We start from the raw sequence: 16,079 nt of genomic DNA, 5'->3' as shown, positions 1-16,079 counted from the left end.
TATATATATATATATATATATATATATATATATATGTATATATATATATATATATATATATATATATATATATGGATGCCTGAGATCCCACTGTGACAGCGTTCAGTCCGATTTGGCAGACGATCAAACCAGTAGGAGTAAAGCAATTCTAAGTGTAAAGAAAATGAAGTCATTGTGAGAGATCCATCTGTCCAAGGACAGATGTCTCATCTGTGAAGAGGCCATGCAGCCATTTGCTGTCAGATGCTCCCTGTCAAAAACTGGGCAGAGAAGATTTGAGTTTGGGCCTTTTCTTGCCTGACAGAATGTATTCAAACAGAGAAAATGGATTTCACATAAGCCATGACAACCACAGAACAATAAGTGACAGTGGCATTTCACTGCTGGTATGGCTCTGACAAGAGGAACCACTGCTGCCACCACACTGTGGTCAAATGTCAGCCTGTTCCTCTCTCGGCTTTATGTCACAGCCTGCTTGGTTAATAATATCACATATAAAAGTTTGGGCATTTCTTTGACTGGGAGAATATGCTTAGTTGAGGACTACTGCAGTATACTAGTAGATCATTTTATTTGCTCAATTAGACAGAACTCATGTAAGAATTAAATAAAGAATATTTTATTTTAATTACACATTATTATAGACATACATATTATACATTTTCAAATCATTTCATGATAAAATAAATCATAGTTATATAATTTTAAATTGTATTTTGCAGTGTACATGCAGTGATTCAGGAAAAGATCCGAGGAGTTGTATTTTTTATTCATTCTCACTGTAAGTGAACAATGTTTCTTCAACAAGTGTGTTTATTCATTTTCAGAGAAAATAATCACACTACAATAAATAATACAGGTGCAAATCAGAACTGTCACAGTTAGGCTCATCTTCAATGAAATAAACATAAACATGACAGGGCTGTAGCATGCGATATTTGGCACAGTAAGTCAACATAAGTCATCCTTAAGAGGCATGGCAAGAGTGGTCCAAAAGTTAACTTATCCCTGAGTTATGACAAAGAGAAAAGCACGACAAATAAAACTAAGCAAAGACAAACAGACGTATACTAAATACATAGCAATACTCATTTGTTGATGGTTGACATACTCGGAGAGCATGCCTCCAATGCTCCACTCAGTGAACAATGTTTGCTGTTAAAGATGCATCAGTTTAGTTTTTTTCCCCGATTTTACAATGTGGGGTTCTTTGGTGATATTTCCATGCCACTGTCCATCAAATGTGATCAATCTGTACCTAGTTTTTGTGGATTCAACTAAATAAATAATACCTATATTAAGGATGTTTTCCTTTCCAGAATTTTAACTATGATTGTTGCTTAGTTATTCACTAATATTCAAACCCTATTGTCCAATGACTAGTTAAAAAGTCAAATAATTGACTGAGAACGTCAAACATGTAGTCTCTTTGACCTTACAGAGATATTACATATACATTGCAGTCGAATTTAAAAGTGTGCATAATTTTTTCAGCATGAAAAACTAAATTATTAGACATGTCACCAAAAAAAATATTGGTCTACAGAGGATGAAGGCCAGTGTAACTACAGAAAAACTTTGGCTTTTAAATATTCTTTTGTACCAACAGCTATGTGCCAACAGTGAAGGAACAAAAACAGGCCACCTGTGGTGTCTGACTGAACAATGTTGGACTATATTTTAGATTTCTGCACTTACAACTGTTATGTTTTTTTTGTTCTTGTATGTTGTTGTATTTGTATTGTTGTACAATATTCTACCCCCAGGGTGTTACTTGTATGCTGAAAACACAAGGCAAATTTTGGTTTATTTTTATTTGTAAAGCCTTATTAGTACAAACATTTGTGTGGATAGTCACACTTCAGACTATATATTTAATACACTGTGGTATATCATATAATTACTGCAGTATGCAACTCTGTCTTTCTCTCTGTACGTGTTTTGCAGTTATTCTGCACACGCTACACAATTGGGAATATTTCACTAGAAGAACGTGGTTGTGTGCTGTATTTACTGTGTCCAGCAGAAAAGGGCATTTAAAAGCAGCTGCTAAAAATGGCATTATATTAGAATTTAGCAGCAGAAAGAAATTGTGTGGATTCTGACTATAACAGTGACTTTAAAATCATCTCCAAGTGACCTTCATTATATGGCTCCAATTGTGCGAATCAATAAATGATCCAAAACCAGACTATGGCACCAAGCTCAGGAATGACCACTCACTCTTAGAAATGTTGTGGCCAGATGCCACATGCATAGGAGCAGGGAATGGACAAAAACAGGACAAATCCTAGCCAACCAAATCATTCTTTTCATTACAAATCAGTGAGCTGGGATAATTTTTTGATGTAACTAAGTCTGGAGCTGGAGACAAAAGTATAAGCCAGGAAAAATCCAATGTCCTTGTGCAGCATTTGAAGGATTGCCATAAGTCAATAGATGACACCCTCATTTGAATTAGATTGGGAGGAGATAACACATGTTCTTACAATGTTGCTCTGGTCCAAAGAGAGGGTTCAACAAAATGTAGCAAAATGAAAGCCAAACAGAAGTGGTAGCAGACTGCAGGGACAGTTTGGGTCATCCATCAAAACGTCTCTGACATCTGTAGTGAATGTAGCCGGCTCCAGACTCCAAACTTCATGCATTATGTTGCACACAAGTACCATAATACACAGCCATTATGTACAGTAAACGGCTAGAATGAAAAATGCTGTTTTACCACATGAGTGATTTGGATTTATCTACTTCCAGATAAAATCTGTCAAATTATCCACAAAAAAGATTGTAAGCACTTGAATCCCAGAATGCAGCTGTGGCTTTTTGTGTTTGCAATTTTGACCTGGTCTGAGCAGGGGGGCGTCCAAAACACACTCATCCAGTGATCCTTGACTCCCAAATTGCATGTCACCCCTTAATGGCTACTCACACACCACATCTAGTGCCTCTCTTCCCACTGAGGCACATTTAAGTTCATGGTTAATCACCAAAACACTGAATAGAGCTAAAGAAACAAAAACTAATCTAAATACTAAATGCATAAATAAATAAAGCTGTGCTTAGACCTGCCACTTAGTTGACACAAATCCCCGTCATGCACAGCCACGAGTTCTCTCTATGTACTGTTTAATGGACAACTTAAGCCGTCCTCTTTGAGAAGACGCTGCAGGCAGCACTGTGGCACATTAACATCAGCAGAACACTGTGTGATTATTCCTCGCCGGACAAATGTGCTCAATCATATGCTTAGATAAGATCATATGTGGCACCCTTTCCCCTCCCCTTCAGTTTTATGTTGAAATGGGTTCCACTTCCTGCAGGGCAGGCATGATAAAAAATCCAAAATGTCATCGTCCTATGATTTATAACACAGTCCTTAACTGAGAGGTTGTATATCATGGCCAAACATTTCATTGACAAGATGAAATGTCACATACGAATTCATGGCTCATGCAACTAGATGCATACTCCACGTGTCTCTCAGAATGCTGCAGTTCTGTTCAAATCGTTCTGATCAGTGCGCAGTGGAACCATCTTTTTAAAGGAGTGTCATCATGCGCCTGGTACTTTATGTAGATTGAATCTAAAGCGCATATTATGTGATATTCAGATACTGAAAACCATTATTATTTGTTGTTTTCATTTATGAGACAGGAAAAGACAGAGTGGATCCCTGGTTCAGTCTATCAGGGTGTGGAAAAATATGAAGGTATTTTAATTGCGTTTGCTGTTATGTTCTTGGTTTCCATATAAAAAAAACACAAAAAAAAACTGTAGGACTGTACATATTGTACAAATGTAACACTTAACATCACATTAAAGTCAAGTTACCAGTCGTATTTTGTGCAAATTAAAAATGTTTCCTGTTGTAGCATTTGAACTGCCTTCCAATATTACTGTTCCACAAAGCCAGTGAGATATGTTTTTGGCTTGTTTGTTGCTGTATTAACAAAATAGAAGTCCAAGAAAGAAAGGGAGAGCAGAAATGCTGTTCTGACCCTCTGAATAAAATATTACACGTGCTGTTTCAATTATGAAGCCCAATTACTCACTCACAAGCCAAAGTGATCAAAAGCAGGCTCCTCTGTTCTGTTGTGGGGTTTCTTTTCTCTGGATTTTCCTGAGGGGAGTTTTTGGGGAGCGTAGGAGTTTTTATGACTGCTGTGATTGAGGCTTTGAGAGCTGATGAAATTACAATAATGCGCTGTGTTTTTAAACCTGCTCTCATGTTCTTCGTAAGGCTCATCCTCCATACAGTGGAGTGCATTACCATCAATTTGATGTCTAAGGAATTGCCTTGTGGGAGAAGTGATTTTCCGTGGTGAGAAATGTCTTATGTGACAGATATGATTGGCTGGTCAAAAGCATTTCTTTCAAAGAACAAGAAAAAGAAAAAATCTGTTTGTGCAGCTGCTTATTTCACATCAAACTGAATCTGCTTCCTCTAGGAGCGTGTCACAAGGCATTAGAAGCTAATTTAGAAAATTTCCACAATTAATTGCTGAAGACGGGGGGCTATTAGGTTGGACACCCTTTGAGCAATTAGATCAAAGTTGTCATGTGTCAAGAAGAGCTTTAGTGTTCACACTGGGTTTGTACAGTATATCAAGGTCATACGGATCTGGCTCAAGGAGCAGGTCACATTTATATATATTTTTTATATATATATATATATATATTTCTATGTTATTGCATTTTACAGCGTGAATATTTTGTTTGAAACACATCGTTGGCATGTTTTATCATATAATCAAGCATTAGCCAAGAGCTGTTTTGACATTATTTAGTTTAATGTGCAACATCAGTATGTTCTCAGAAATGATGCACAAAGTATATTCATAGTAACTGTCAGATACAGTAATTGTTTCACATTATGATGTGCACATGGCAAGTGTCTTGATGATGCTAAGATGAAACAGTTGATATATACAAACTTATTAAGAGGACACTTAATGACACGGTAATGACAATAGAGTCTGACATCCACACAGTGTCTATTTATGGGGAGTCTAATTCACAAGATTTATAATTCATCACCTATCTATTAAACAGCTTGTCAACTTGATTCAGGTAAAAATTTGGTAAATATGCTTATTTGCTTTCTTGCAGAAAGTTAGATGAGAAGGTAAATACCACTCTCATATCTGTCACTAAATATCAAACTACTGCCAGCAGCCAATTAGCAAATTTGCTAAGCTTAGCATAAAGGCTGGAAATAGTCCAAAGATAACAAAAGTATTAAAATGACATGAGTTTAGACCATCTCTTGAGCAGGTACAGTAACTTCCTGTGTCTCTGCTGGTTACCTAGCAACCTCACAGTGACAACAACAAATAGATACGAGACTGGGACGCTCAGCAAGAAAGTGAATAAGCCTGTTTCTCAAAATGTCAGACTTTTCCTTTGAGGCTATTTTGGTAAGGTTAGAAAGAGCAATTTGCATAGAAAAATGTACATTATTCCAAATAAATATATCATATCCCAGTAGTAGGAACATTGTGTTACATTACGCATCCTGCTCATGATTTATGATAAGAACTGCCTAATAATTAAATGTTTTTCAGGAATTTGCAAAATCTAAAACCCACACTTTTACACACACCCACACCCACACACATCCACACCCAGACCCAAACCCACTTTTACCCCCTCAGCTGCTTTCATGATAGATAGTGTTGATAGTGCTCACTGACCTCAGTTTAACATCCTTCAATTCATATTAGCCAGAGACTTCTTCGATCTACTGTGGGCTATTTCCCAATGCTCATGTGATTTAACTGTGGGTTAAAAATTTATTTTGCTGAAATGGTTTTGGAGAAGATTACATTATTCATCCACTTTAAGATTAAAATGGGTATATTAAACTATATAACTCTTCTAGGTCCTGCTCTCGAAAACTGTTCCACAGAATATTAAATCTCGGCCTATTTTCCAAGGCATAATCTTTACATGAATTTCACTGTTATGAGCAGGGAAAATGGTGCTACTTAGTGCACGTATCATTAGGAACTTGTGCTCATAAAAATCTGCCAGATCAAAATTAGAAAGCTCTGATTTCCTTTGTCAGTAATATATAGATGAAGTGGATGAAAAATGTCAATAACTGATATTACCTTGGGTTTTTTTTTTCTTCCCATCTGTATCAAGAATGGTCCACCACCCTGAGGACATCTGGCCAACGAGAGCAGAGTGGAGTGAAAGTAGCTCATTAGTGAAAGAATGAAATATGCAGCGAGAGAGAGGCTAGTTAGTCAACTGACAATCCAGCACATTAGAGCCAAAAGAAATCCATGGAAACACACACAACTCATTATGCCTTGACATGCGTGAAGGAAGAACACCAACAACTTCACCGACTTCTGCTTCTAACAGTAAACACAACACATTGTGCAACACGGGATAAGTGAAAAAAAAAGTGTGAAAAACTCTGCCTGTTGGAGGATTCTATCAACACTGCTCATTCAGATCAATAAAAGTTCCTGTTGTTTCATGTTGTTGAGAATTAGTATTATGTACAAATCCAGGAGTGCTTCCATCTATCATCCAATGTGTCAGTATGTGCTGGCTGTTGATGTTGTGGGGTGTGATTTCACAGCACACATTCAGCCCCTTGATGAAAGTGGAGGAATGCCATGGGGTATCTAAACATCAGAGGCAGCCAGGAACATCCTTTCATTGTACCCGCGCAAGCACCTCAGCAAATTGATTTTCTACAGCAGGCGCATGCCCACGCCACAAGACCACAAATGCCTCCGTGACCAGGACAGTGAAATCAGCTTACTGCACAGTCACCAGATCTCAATTGAGCATTTGCAGGATGACACGTATAAACTGCAGCGGAAGCCCACCACTGAACACCAGAGAGGCTCCTCAAGGGATTCTCCGACACAGAAACCAAAGCTCTAATGAAGCTATACGCCGAGAACAAACAGGGGGTCAAAGTCAGTGTTCAGAAGGTGTTACTATTAGTGTATTACACTGAGCATACATCCGCACTGAATAAACACCCTAAGTCTATTTGACATCTTGGCCTAGCACCAACTTATACTACATCATCCCCCTTTGGGTAAAATCTGCTTGATGAAGCTTCGGATGGAAACTTCAATGGAAAATCCTTCTGGCAAATATTTCTAATCCATACATAAATCCCTGGCTTAAACTTTAAAGTAAATGCTTAACCTGAGTCGGAAACTGAACTGGTTCCTGCCAGTCAAGTGCATGTCGTTTGATTTTTATGGGGCCTGTTCATACTTTCTTCATCGAGCGTTCTTTGATCTGACAAACTCCCTTGCATTATGACTGCTGCAATTAGCTTCATCTTAGTTACATCACGTTCTAAGAAGTTACCTCCTCATGTTGCTAAGTCTGTGGCAGGTATCCACATATTTCAATCCGATCTGTTGCAGTGACATTAGGACACCAGTGATTTTTCCCTTACACAGCTTTGTTCCTTCTCAAACATAATGCTGTTTTACAGAATTATACCATTTTAGTTACAAATGCATACCGTAGATACTATGTAATGATGAATTCAGTTCTTTGTGCAAACAAAAGGGTCATGTTTCCCTCACATGCTTCAACATGTCATTTTCCAAGCACTAGCTGTACCTTTTAACCATAGAGTGCATAAATGGTTTATTATCAGAACTTTACAGATTTGTAAAGAAAATAACAACTGTATTTCATCTTACACAAAGTAAAGTACACACAAATGCCATTTCATTTTGTGCCACATCACAGCTATTTGTAACTACTGATGACAGTGACAGAGAGGCAGGTTAAATGACAGACAAATCACACCAGAGACAAGCTCAGAGTAGCTAATGCTGCAGTTTGACTGCTCCTAAATGTGAATGTGGATGATGGGAGTTCAAATTATACTACCATTTCACTTCTTTTAAAATGTTTTAAAGGCACTTAAACACTGCCACTGAATTTCTGAATGTTAACAGGGTTAGTGGTCACAGTGCATTGCTACAGTCAGTCTTTAAAGATCTACAGTGTCCCTTGGACAGACATAGAGGTGCTAATCTTATTTTGGCTAATCCAAGCAGCGGTCAGCAAGTTGAAACTCATTAAAAAATTGTAGTTGTATTGTAGTATTGTAGGTGCAACAAAAAGAAGCAGCAGATTGAATGATAAAAGCTTAGTACTAAACTTTTCTTACATTGCAAACACTGTAGCAGGGTGCAGAGTTTCAGAACGGAGGCTAAACTAAGCCATAGCATCTCTATTAATAAAAGAGTATAGCAACATTGAAGTTCATTATTTTATATTTTATATATAAATTAAGGATTTATACATTGCCGATAAAGAAATAATACAAAACATTTTTGATCTTGCATGACATTTACATGTGAAATTTTACACAACATATTCAATAACTTACAAATGTTTTATTTGCATAAAAAATATATCTCTTTACAAAAGTTTTGTAATATGTACATATTCATATACACAGGGTTTTGAATGGGATAACAATTGTGTGGTACATTTAAAAGCATTCTACTCTAGTCTGATGTGAGACTGACTTGCCGTATACTGTTTTTACCAGATGCATTTCTTTTCTCATCCATAAGAAATATGAACTCGCAAAATATATTACATATTGATAACACAAGACATCTTGCCAAAGAATGCCATCAAGTATCAAAACTGTATAAATGTACAAAATGTAACAGCAATGACAGGAATCAACATAGTGGTACAAAGTACTATAGCAGCAATTGCTATACTGGATCACTTTTTGCCAACATGCACAGGTATGAAACTATGAGCTGCTTTTCAAACACACCTCCTCTTAGATAAACCATCAGAGCTGACATCACTCAGCTGAATCATTGCTAACTGTGCAGGTAAATTACACTGATGTACAGTTTTACTAATGCAACAAATGGTATGTCTTCCTTAAAAACATATGCCCATACAGTATTCAAGGCACTGCAATGATGTAGAAATGACAATGTCAAATTCATTTTTTGTTTTTAAAACATGGATGGAGTGGGATGACAGTACAATACTAATGGTGGCTCATGTTTAAGTGTGCAAATTTATTCATGTATACTGTACATTTGTTGGCAGAAGCTGATGGGTCAGTAAGACAATGAAATAACCATTTGTATCAGTTGGTGTCAATAAAATAGGCCAAGGCTGTGTATTTATTAAGTGTCTCAGAGTAGGAGTATGGATCAGGTTATTTACTGACTAAGGCACGGTTTCCCAAAAGAATTATAGAACATCAAACACTGCTCAGTTTATGAAAAACCAAAGATGATGTAGGAGTTGCACTTGGTTTGTCATGGAATTACTCTAAGTAAGGTTGAGATTTTCATGAACATAAAACAAGACAACAAGCTTGATCCGACCTCAGACTGCCCACTGACATATCTTTGCACTTTGATTCGCCGACATTCAGGCTTAAATAAACTTCTGGGAAACCTGGCCAGCTGTACGTACTTGTTGTTTAATAAATTATTGTTTAATAAAAGCTGAAATAATAAAGCAAGAAACTCCTACTTTGAGATTTTTAATATATACAGGCTCAAGGCTGGGGTTAATTCACTCAAATTTTGGTTTATTTGGGACACAAAATGATTCAGAGCTGGGAAATCATAAGAATAAAATATAAATCAGTTTTCAGAACAATTTCAATAACTTAAGAACAGGTTGAATACATGGATGATTTGAGTACAGCCCCACATGCCCAATATACTGAAAGGTACAGAATGCCTTGACTAGATTCTTAGACTAGTGAGCAATTGAAACTCTCTTTCTTAAAGAACATTTCTGTCATAGACAAATTAATTGCACACAACTTGATATTAAACCCTAATGTTGACAATATCTCTTGTGAAGAAAATGTATTCTTGTTGTCAGAGAACCTGCACTGTAACAATAAAAGCCCTAGCACTCCCCTTGGCACTCGAAATATGGTACTGCACTTCAGTAATTAAATCCCTGGTCATATATTTCGTCAGGAGGAGGTACCATCCAATTAAGAGGTATAATTGACCATATAACTTTGAGCAGACTACAGCACCAACACTATTCAAAGAGAGGCAGTTTCTTTTCTTCTTCCTCATCCCCTCTCACACACCCCACTGCTTGGAAAATAGACTCTAAAGATTACATTGATCAACTCACAGTTGAGAGGCTCCACACTTACATAAGAGAAAATAACTCTCATCAGGGTGAACGCGACACTAAGACAAGAAAGGAAATGAGGGTCGAGATCTGAGCTATTTTTTTGAAAGGAAAGAAGTTTAAATTTTTCATTTGGCATTGTGAAGTAACCCCTCTATATTTATACTGCAGAGCATAAAATACTCTATTTTATCTATATGCCAGAGGCTCTTTTATTCATAAAGCCAACACTCATAGAGTGTAAAGAACACTTCTCTTCACCGAGCTATGGGAAGATACAGAAAGGTGTGGGACCTCCCCTTCCTCCCTCCTTAATCATTAAGATTCTGTATACGATCGATTGCAACTGCCATAAGGGTTGCTGAGAATGTGCTTTATGTTTCTGAGCAAATGTGTGTCTTTGTTGTATGTCATCAGAAACAGGGAAAATATAAATGTCTATATATATATTCATGTTAAGCAAACAAGGAGAAGTTCTATTCTCCCGCTATGTGTTTCTCTTTCGCTCATACTCAGTAGACATCAAACCATGGTGCAGATGGTGTTGAGATTGGGGTCAAAGCGGACGACTTTCCCCTCAGCAGCTTTTGTGTTTGTGTTGTACATGGGATTCTCAAAAGTAGCCTGTCCGTTGTTGTTCTCGTGGACAGAACATCCTGTGTACTGCGCTTTATCTGTTTTCCTGGGGAAAAAACAAAACAAAATTGGGTTGCATATTAGTTGAGACACAGTATCCCAATTATCTCCCCTCCCTCCAATCCAGTAAACATGTTTCCATTATCTTGGTGTGGACAGCTGCAGTAGGTAAATGAGGCTGAATGGTAATTACCGTTGAAAAGATCAGTCAGAACAGCCCTATGTCTGTTCACTGGTAACTAACATAATGAGTGCAACATTTGAATGTGACAGGCTTTTTTGTAGGTACTGTTCTGAAAGAAAATCTGTTTAAATTAAGACAAAATCCACCCATCTACACACAGTACATACATCTGCATATGGACATACACTACATTAAATATGATATAAAAGTGATTCTCATTAAAAATGCCTGACGTATACTTCTGTGTAATGTGGTGTGAATGGTAACTATGCATCATTCTTTGAAGCTTCTCACAAGTAAGATATTGTATTCAGTGAGGAATCTTACTGCAGTAAAGCAGGCTGTGGAAGTGGGCCACAGTGTACTATCTACCTCATCTTGATGTACATCTCCTTTGGCTGCAACTGTACAAACATCTACATAAATCTGGGTTTCTAAAACTTTTTCAACATCAGATCTGTGGTAGATAACATGGTACACACGCTCATGAAAATGTACTATTTTCTTTCTCAAGTGGGAACCAAACAGATATAGACTACAGTAGCTACTAAATTTGGGTTCCAAGTTACTATAGGAGACAGCAGGATACATTACATACCGCTGTTTGTAGAGATAAAAACCGAGGCCTGCAAAGATGAGGGCAAAGAAAGGCACGAGGATAGCGACAGCAACAGAACTGCTGTTGGTGGAGCCGCTGGTTTCGGGGTCAGGGAGTGTAACATTTTCTCTCACACTCAAACCTGGAAGAAAAAACATTATATTTAGTAGAAGAAAATGGAAAACATTCAACAGTGAATGAAGAACATTTAAAATATTCAGATTACCAAAATGGCACAAACACTGGAGAAACAAAATGGAATAATAGAAAAATACGTATCATCTGCTGGTGACGATGACTATGATGATAATGAAGAGGAAGATGATCACAATGATGACAAGTCAGCAGCAGCCAGTTGATAAAGACGACAACCATACTGATAATACTGATAATGATCAGCGTGACTGTGATAATCTTGTTGAAGACAATCATGGGATGATGACAACAGTAATGTTGAGCTCAAAGAAATGAAGGACAATGACATGGAATGGAATAATCCACATAGTGCTTTATGACTGTGGTAATAGGTGGTTGACAGTGGGTATTAGGGGTAATACTCTACCACTCTGTGTGTATGCTCTCAATACAAAGCAAATATTATTGTTTGAAAGAGAGAACTGGGTTATCAACTGAGTGTTGCAATTTAACCCAGACATACTATACTATTTCTTTAGATTAGAATACTATCTAAAGAAATAGTATGTGTTACTAGAAAGAATGAAACCTGTCATGACAATTTCTGTGTTCTTATGAAATGCCCCATGTCAACAATACGTATTTTTCCTCTTACCTGTCATGCTATTTATCCACCTAGATTGTTCAGGGGGGAATTGCTGAGTTTTGGAGATATTGGCCACGGATGTATCTGCTCAACAGCAATATCTCTTTCCAGAAATCATAACTGGATAACAAGACACTCCACAGACCTTTTTGTGAGCAGTTTCATGAAGGAACTATTTTCTTTTGACAAATCACCACGCAGAAGGAAGCGTGCATCTATTTAGGGATGAGAGGCCCCTTGCTTGTGACAGCACAGAATATAAACAATTATGGCGTCCTCCTCTGCTGAGCTATAATGTTAGCTAGCTCACCTAACACCACTGAGATAGCTAACGTTCAGCTATGGTTGCCAGGCATAGTCTGGTAGAGTAAGTAGTACATCCTCCATGACATGGCTCACAACAACTGGATTATTAAATTAATTTAAATTATTAAAGGATTATCTTGAGTAACCGGCTCATGATTCCTGAGACATTGCTATTCAGTTTGTCATTGGCACCACAAACTGAGTGCCATTTGGGTCCATTATAATCAAGAGAAGATACCTTCACGGCTAATATCTAGCAAACTCTGCAACTTACACCAGAACAATCTAGATGGATAACATTTTTTATTTTGGGGTCAACTGTCCCTTTAAAATATATTTTTTTCTCCCACATTTAAAAGTCAGAATCTTTGAATATGCAAATGTTTTTCATTTCCAAAGTTTCACTACAGGACACAAGATGTCTCCTCCTTCACTGAAAGTCCATTCTCAGTGTATGTGTGCACACTGGAGCATCCAAACTAGTTGTGATTTCAGTCATCATTCAATTTAAGGTGAGCACAGAGAAACTATCCTCCCTCAGCAGAAGAATGTGAAAACATCCTTCTGGTGTCAGACTTTGCTTGTGCATCATTCATTCACAAAAATAAAAGCATATTTTTGAGTGGAGTAAGGGTTTAAATACCATCTCTTTATGTACTTTTATGAAAATAACGGATGAGCAGGAGTGACCAATGACAATGGTACTTATTATATTTGAAAAGACACATACCAAGTCTTTGTAGTCCAAACTGTCCATAGTCTTTACCCTGTATAAAGCCCTGGAACACATAGCTGCCACCCTCAGGCTCAGCTGACACCTAGTAGAAAAACCCAGAACAGAGCTCGAGCAACAGTACATTTTATTTCAACTGCATATAATTTTTCTTGGCATCAACGAGAGTGTCGCATCCATTCCACACCACATCAAAAACTACATATACTGTATTTAGTAAGACAATCAACACATTCTGTCATGCTACATTCAAAAATAACACCTTTGATTTTTGAAACCCTGCTCCAGAAGCCGCGCAGTATGCTATCAATAGCTCAGCGGTATGCAGTCACCTGTCACGCGTTGTTACTAAGTGGACCTTGAAGTTTATTTTAGAAGAAGAACTTCAATTCTACCAACAAAAATTGTTCTGCAGTCGTTCCAGGTCCCTTAGGTGTCAGGTGTTTGCCTGAGCTTATTCAGCAAACTGTCAATGCGGGAACGCTGAAATGGTTCATGCAAAGTGCCTGGTGCTGATGTACAGCCAGTGTAAATATATGTAAACAGAAACAGACAATAGACCAGGAAATTAGTATTCCGCTTGTTGTCACAGTTTCTTCTCATGTATTGTATTTTTTTTTTGGCACGGTAAGTAGGATGATAAAAGACTAATAATGAAGAAACATTGGCTTGTTTCAGTCCAAGGAAGGTTAATTTTTGGCTTGCAGCCCCATTTCTTGTAACATTCTACTTGTCTGTCAGACTGAATGAATGAATGAATGAATTAATAAATAAATAAATAATAAAATAAATGCTTCAGTCACAGCTCTTGGTTATTTTTGAAATATCACTTGCCAGCTGCTTCAAATTCCTGTGTATACTCACAAATCCGTCCATTGCCCAGGTCTCATCAGTAATCCTGCTCAAGGAGCTGTGGGCCAGCGCTCTCATCTGGTACAGCAAGAGCATTAACTGTGCCTCCTGGCGCTTGTACACTCCTACAAGGTAAAGGATGAGAGGCAAAAACCAGAACTGATGTGAATAAACAGATGAGGCAGTAAGAGTGTGAGGGAATGATAAAAGAAGAAAAAGAAGCAGAGGAAATTAAGGAGAGAAAATAAAGAAAAGCAGTAGAGGAAAGAAGCAGTAAGAAAAGATGACAACAGATGAGAAAACAGCCAAGGGAGGGGAGGAGACGAGTGACTTGAGTGGGCAGTTAGTCAGTCAGCGCAGACTAATACATCCGTCTTTAGAGCCAATAGTTAATTTCCACTCTCATGCATGAGATCATTTGGTGATTGACTGATTGACATGAGCCACCCTCAAAATAAATGGAAGTGACACACAGAGGTAGTGAGAGGAGGAGAAGGGAGGCGGAGAGGAGGAAGCAGAAGACAGATGATTTATAGATGACTCACCAGAGAGCAGAAACTCCATGCTACTGTCGGTTAAAGTTACATTGACTTTTCCCGTGGTGGCATTAAAGCTTGTGACTGTCAAAGTCATTGGTTGCTTCTGGCCTTTGTAATCATAGGAACCCTTCCAGACGAAATCAGGAGCAAAGACATTGTCCGGAACTTCAGGAAAAAATCAACAAACAAACAAACAAACAAACAAACAAACAAAAATCATTAAACAATCAGATTAAAATAAAAGCATAGAATAACTAATAAAACGTATAAGCATGACAATGAGGAAGTTCTCATTCCTATTAACCATAATTGTCTAACATGTATGGTTTTTTTTTAATATAAACATCAAATCAATATTATGTTTTTAATGCAAGCTGACTACTTGCACCCACGCTGCAAAATGGTAATTAGATATGCAGTGGAATCAACATATCAAACAGCCGATAACAGTCTTTTCATTCAATTTGAATAATATCATGTTCCTTATATGCTTTGACAATCTCAATTAATGATAATTAAATACATTCCAGAACAGATAACTCTGGGCTTACTCTGCAGAACTTCTTTAATAGTTTTACAATGATAAAACTTTTTGTAGCACTTTTACAGCACTACTGGTAATTATTTATAAGCAATTTATCAGTCAATTATGTTTGAAAAAAGGTTACTGCCTGTAGTTAGTCCCAGGAACTAAATCTAGTAATGGTCAGAATAATTGCCTAGTGTTTACTAGATAATTTACAGTAATCGTTTTCAGAGCAAGTTAATGTTTATTGGGGGAAAGGGGACTTAGATGCCATGTAACATTATTTTGCAACTGAGTAATGTTGCTAATAGTTTGCTAATAGCAAAAGTAAAATGTAATTCTATCAGGGATAAATATTTGCCACTTCCTTTAATAGTAGTTTCACCTCCCCAGGTCAATTTGACTGGTTTGCCTGAGCAGACCGTACGCCGTTGGTCTTGGTGACACCATAGGAATATCTCTAGACCTAACTTGCATATTTGCATGTTTTACTGACTACCTTTACAGAAACAAAGAATCTTTAGCCATGCTAGCGGCCCTGTGAGGCTGTACTTTGGTACAGCAGTGCTTTGAGCCCAATGCTAATGTCAGCATACAGCTAACATGCTTACAATGGTAATGCTAACCATGTTCATCTTCTTAGTTTAGCTAATTAGCACCAAACAGAAAGTACAGCAGAGGCGAATGACATTAGTTTTGCAGGTATTTGGTCATAAACAAACAAACAAACAAACAATGAATAATTAATAAACAAACAAAAGCATTGGAAAAATGTCGATGG

General features: G+C 37.4%; 1 protein-coding gene across 1 annotated transcript in view; it reads right to left on the bottom strand.

The window, feature by feature from the left end:
* Window positions 1-8,423: 8,423 nt before the first annotated feature.
* Window positions 8,424-16,079, bottom strand: part of LOC118336585 (CUB and sushi domain-containing protein 3-like) — a 219,214-nt gene continuing 211,558 nt past the window's right edge. The window contains exons 66-70 of the mRNA XM_035673258.1: window positions 14,779-14,937; window positions 14,246-14,358; window positions 13,379-13,466; window positions 11,562-11,703; window positions 8,424-10,825 (exon numbers count right to left, since the gene is read on the bottom strand). Of these exons, the coding sequence (XP_035529151.1) occupies window positions 10,666-10,825; window positions 11,562-11,703; window positions 13,379-13,466; window positions 14,246-14,358; window positions 14,779-14,937 (662 nt within the window). The 3' untranslated portion in view covers window positions 8,424-10,665. The remainder of the gene's footprint in view (window positions 10,826-11,561; window positions 11,704-13,378; window positions 13,467-14,245; window positions 14,359-14,778; window positions 14,938-16,079) is intronic.

Source organism: Morone saxatilis, unplaced genomic scaffold, assembly GCF_004916995.1.
Source record: "Morone saxatilis isolate NCDOM2014 unplaced genomic scaffold, NCSU_SB_2.0 Contig24, whole genome shotgun sequence".
Lineage (NCBI taxonomy): Eukaryota > Metazoa > Chordata > Actinopteri > Moronidae > Morone > Morone saxatilis.
This window is presented reverse-complemented; position numbering and strand designations above follow the sequence as displayed.